This window comes from Trachymyrmex septentrionalis, unplaced genomic scaffold (genome assembly GCF_001594115.1).
Source record: "Trachymyrmex septentrionalis isolate Tsep2-gDNA-1 unplaced genomic scaffold, Tsep1.0 scaffold129, whole genome shotgun sequence".
Taxonomy (NCBI): domain Eukaryota; kingdom Metazoa; phylum Arthropoda; class Insecta; order Hymenoptera; family Formicidae; genus Trachymyrmex; species Trachymyrmex septentrionalis.
The window spans coordinates 1,027,744-1,032,964 of NW_017304428.1; the positions used below are offsets into that span (position 1 = coordinate 1,027,744).

At 27.4% G+C, this 5,221-nt stretch overlaps 1 protein-coding gene across 1 annotated transcript in view; it reads left to right on the forward strand.

Moving 5' to 3' along the window:
- LOC108756600 (60S ribosomal protein L35a) overlaps positions 1-5,221 on the forward strand; it is an 8,016-nt gene extending 2,795 nt beyond the window's left edge. The window contains exon 4 of the mRNA XM_018500520.1: positions 5,127-5,221. Coding sequence (XP_018356022.1) covers positions 5,127-5,150 — 24 coding nt within the window. The 3' untranslated portion in view covers positions 5,151-5,221. The remainder of the gene's footprint in view (positions 1-5,126) is intronic.

Below are 5,221 nucleotides of genomic sequence, written 5' to 3' on the forward strand. Positions count from 1 at the left end.
TAACAGCGATTAAAATTCTCATGGCGCTGACATTTCGTGTACTTAGACATGATAATATGACAGGTGGTAAAGGTGCTCCTCGAGAGTTCTTTTAACAATTTTAAGATTATCATATAAGTATGCAATATTTTTAATAAGAAATTATTCTTGCTTTTATATATCTATTTGTGCATTATGTACGCATAATTAATATTGGATAATTAATTACAAAATATTAATTCAGCGAGACATGTGTCAAAATAAATTTATAACTATCTTCATTCGCTTTATAAACACTTTTGTAAGATTAATAGCTAAGCTATTTTTGATATAGAAAGAATTAAATACGTTGATAAAGCAAGGCTGAAACATATCAAATATCTATTTAATCCTATTTTTATTTTAATTCTAATATATTTTTCTAATTAAATAAAAATTGAAAAAGATAATACTGAAAGACTGTAAATAAATTTTGTTTGATTGAGCATCAAATTATAAAAAAAATAACTTGTCAATTTAATTCGTGATATTACTACAGTAATTTAATTGCGTTTGTAAGTTCAGAAAATCAATTCGGTGCGCCGTGCGAATAATTACAAATGTTTATACATATATGCATGTACATATATAGTATGCAGGGTATCTCATTTTAATCAATTATCTCGAATATCTCTTGAATAATGCATTTTAGGGAAAAATGTTTCAAACAAAAATTTTAGGACTTTGAGGGAGACATAAGATAATGTCATTGGTTTGACCTTGGGTGGCATTGTCAAGATGAGAGCAAAGTAACTTCAAATTTTTTAAATGGAATCCCATTTTTCATTACATTGTAGCTTATCTCGAGAGTTGTCCAAAATACTACAATTAAATTCATTTTTATTAAGTATTTTTTTAGTTATAAGGCTTGCAACTTACAGCATTGCCTACATTAGCATTATTTAAGGTGTCCGATGGTTAAAACGTCTTGAATGTTCAGGATCATGACCTAGATAACATTTGTCAAGATTAAGGTCATTAGAAATTGTTCCTTTTATTTACATTTTTGCACTAAAAATTCATTTCTATGTAAAAATAAAAATAAGAGATACAACCTTCAATGGCCTTGATTTTAACAAATGTTATTCAGGTCGTGATCCTGAACAACAAGAGATTTTAGCCGTCGGTCGGACATTTTGGGTAATGCTAATGTTGACGGTATTGTAACTTTCAAGCCTTATAACTCGCAAAGTACTTAATGAAAAAATATTTTATTATAGTGTTTTGAAAAGCTCTCGAGGTAAGCTACAAGAATATGTAATGAAAAATGGGGGATTCCATTTAAAAAATTCAAAGTGACCTTGTCCTTATCGACGCCAACCAAGGTCAAACAATGGCATCATCTTATGCCTTCCTCGAAGTCCCAAAACTTTTGTCTGAAACATTTTTCTCTAAAATGCATTGTTCAAGAAATATTTGAGGTGATCGATGAAAATAGGACATCCCATACAGTAATTCAGATTGAATTATTTAAGCATTAAAGATTTAGCTTTGATCAGGGTCATTATTTCTATTCCTTATTGTTGAATTTCTAATGCACGATCCAATAAGATTCTTATGATTGTTGATATAAATTATATCAAAACATGTGTATGCGATTAAAATTTATAGACAGAATAATAATAATCTGTATACATAATTCTTACTTATAATTAAAATATGTATAAGTTTATGAGCGATAAATTCTTTAAATACTAAAAATTAAATACATTTTACAGTTTTACGAACTATCAATTACTGTCGGATTTGAAACGCAATCTTAAGAAAGCTGGAACAAATAAAAAGAATATAATATTGATTTCTAAGGCATTATTTAAATAATGATAAATCATTATTATTTAAATAGTTTAGATTGTGCACACATAAAGGTGGATGGCATTCAATTTGAGCGTTTAGTGTAATCATTCTGTATTTTGTATTTTTATGTACATTTATTTATAAATAAATAATATAATTTTCATTAGTAAACAAATAAATGAATCTCATTTTTAGAGTTGAAATAATATTAATACCTTAATGTTTTCGAAATAAATTTTACTGTATATTATTTATTATAACTTTTTTGAGAATGCGTTTTGAGTCTGATAGTAATTGGCAGTTTGTAAAACTGTAAAACGTAATTAAAAGTTTATATAAAGCTATTGTTATTAAGCAAACATTGTTAACAAGTATTATTAGGCAAATATATTTAGGCATATATAAGATGCAACATCGACTGTATAGGGCACTTTTCAATTTTAATTTAGTTTGTTTTATGTATATTCTGTACATGACATGTTAAAAAATAATATAAAAGGTTTTAAATTATAGTTTAGAAAGAGGACAAAGTATTTAAATAATTTTCTCGTTACTTATATAGTTATATATTTTTAATTATAAGTGAGAATTGTATCAGTTTACTGTGTCTATGTACTTTAATGGTATTTACGTGTGTTTTAATGTAATTTATATCAATTTTTATATTTTTAACTTTCTTCAATTTTACTATAATAATTACTATAAGAAATATGTATACCGGGATTAAATAGGTACATAAGTGCCAGGATTAAATAGGTATTTGATATGTTTCAGCCTGACTTTATCAACATTTAATTTTTAAAAATAGCTTATCTACTGATAATATAAAAATGTTTACAAAGCGAAAACGAACATAGTTATAAATTTATTTTGACACATTTAATATCTCGTTATTGAATTAATATTTTGTGATATGTTCCGATATTAGTTATGCGTACATCATGTACATACAAATAGAGTTCGCAAATTATGCTTCTGTGACTTTCAATATTAACCCTTTTCTTTTAGTCATGCAATTCAAGAGATGTAGCAATCTTTACAGGAAGGGTGGTTTTTTAGGTTTTTGAGGCCACTGAATCTGAATTCGGGATCGAATTACAAAAAAAGTCAAATCCAAGATGGTATATCAAAAAATTAATAATTTTTAAACTTATTCCCAAACTAGATTTAATAATCTTATTCTCATACCTAATACATTAACAACAATAATATATAATGTTAAAAATGATTAATTCAATGCAATAGTAATTGACCGATTGCAAAAATAATCTTTTTTGTAGTTCTAGCCGCCATATTAGATCCACTATTTTAAATTTTAAAAATTTGAATTCGGATTTGAATTCAGCGACCTCAAAAACATTGGAAACAATGATTTGTAATACATGTTTATTGTCAAAATCTACCGCAAATGAATTAAATTTAGAAAAATGCATTTTTTGATATAAATTTGTTTATAAAAAATAAAAATTATTAGATAATCATGAAACATGCCTTGTTTTTTGAAGTTTAAATCTTATTTTATCTGAAAATGCAAAAAACCCCGTGAGTTTACTCTGAAAACAAAAGATATGATAAAAAAAAGAAGGCAAAGAAGATGTTTCTTTTATGGCCCACTGTGACTGAAAGGATTAAACAATAATCAAACAATAAAAAAAGGATTAATAATAATAAAGGCATGTGAGAATAAAACGTAGTAATTTAAATGGTAAATAGATTTCGTATAGGAGCAAAAACAAATTTTCTTAATAAAAATATTACATATTTGTAATCTCAAAGTTGCTGATAGGAGTCTCATGAAGCACCTTTACCATTTGTATCATCATGCCTGAGCACACGAAATATCAGCTTCGTGATCAGAGAACTTTAATCGCTGATTTAAAAACTATCAGCTTCGATTTTCGTGTTAGGAGGATTTTCATCTTAAAAAGAACCCGTTCTTAAAAGGATAGACGGTAGTTGCAAGACACGTGCTGCGTGCATGCGTACACACACACACACACACACACAACTTTATATCAATATTTGAAAGTTGACTTTTGTAAAAATTGTTTCTCGTTATAATCGGCACAATATGAAATACAGTGAATCCATGTAATTTTTTACTTTCTGAGATATATAGATTCCCGCGGATATACGGAATTTCAGTACCAATTACTGATCATATTAGTTCATTATTTATTACTTTTTTAAAATTGTTTTTAATCGAAAATCGCATTTTTCTTATGTACAAGTAAATTTTTGCATAAAAGTCACAAATTTATTCGTTGATCCTTTACTTAAAACTTTGAAAACATATTGTAATCCCTGTCACTAATCAGACACTGTTGATACCAAGCACTAATCACTAACTAGGCCAAACATAGTTCACTAACTGAGACAAAATCGAATGATCACAAACAAGTACATTTATATGTAGAGATATATCTTATTTAATGAATATGTATATAACATTATAAAATTATAGCGATGATTTTCTGTTGATAATTGACCTAGCTTTCCTATAATAACAAGAGTTTCAATTGAAAGCCAAGTTTTGTTTATTCAAATCTCATCTGACTCTATACTGAGTGTTTCAGATCACCCTTTTTATCTTTGCAGGATAAGGCCCAATCGTAAAAGTATTCAGACAAAAATTGTAAGAGTTTAAAAAATCTATTTACTGATCTTATTAGTTTGATCTTGAGTGACGTCATCAAGATCAGGTAAAAGCCACATCGAATTCTTGAAACACGCTACTTTTGTTTCCAGAATCTAATAGTTAATGTTGAGAGCTTCCAAATAGCTGTAAATATTTTTTTATTAAGTACTGTTTGGATTATGATGCTTGAAAGTTACAGTACTGCCGGCATTAGCATTAAGGTGTTCGACTAAAACCTGTTGAATGTTGTTCAGGACTACGTCCTGAATATTATTTGTCAAGATCAAAACCATTAGAAGTTGTACCTCTTATTTTCATTTTTACGTAAAGATGGATTTTACGATCGATGGGCTTTATGATTGGATTTATCCTGAAGATAAAAGGAGTGTACGGGTGGTCTGAAACACCTAGTATATTTACACACATACACATGCACACATATATATATGAATATAAATAATAATAACTTTTACATAATTTTGAAAAATCGATTTTTTAGAAATTGATTTTACCATTATTTGTTTCTTTCCAGACCATGCAACTTTTGTCTAAAATTTTTTTTCAAAGATTAAAGAAAAGTTCGGAGGTGATAGTTAAAAATGAAATATGTATATATAATGAGCTTAGTCTCGATATGCAAATATACAAAAATGTTTAATTCGTTTTGTTACAGATGCTGTATCCCAGCCGAATATAAGCATTTCTTGTATAATATAAATAAATACCATTTTGGTAAAATTTGTGTTGTTTTATGCACGTAAAATATAT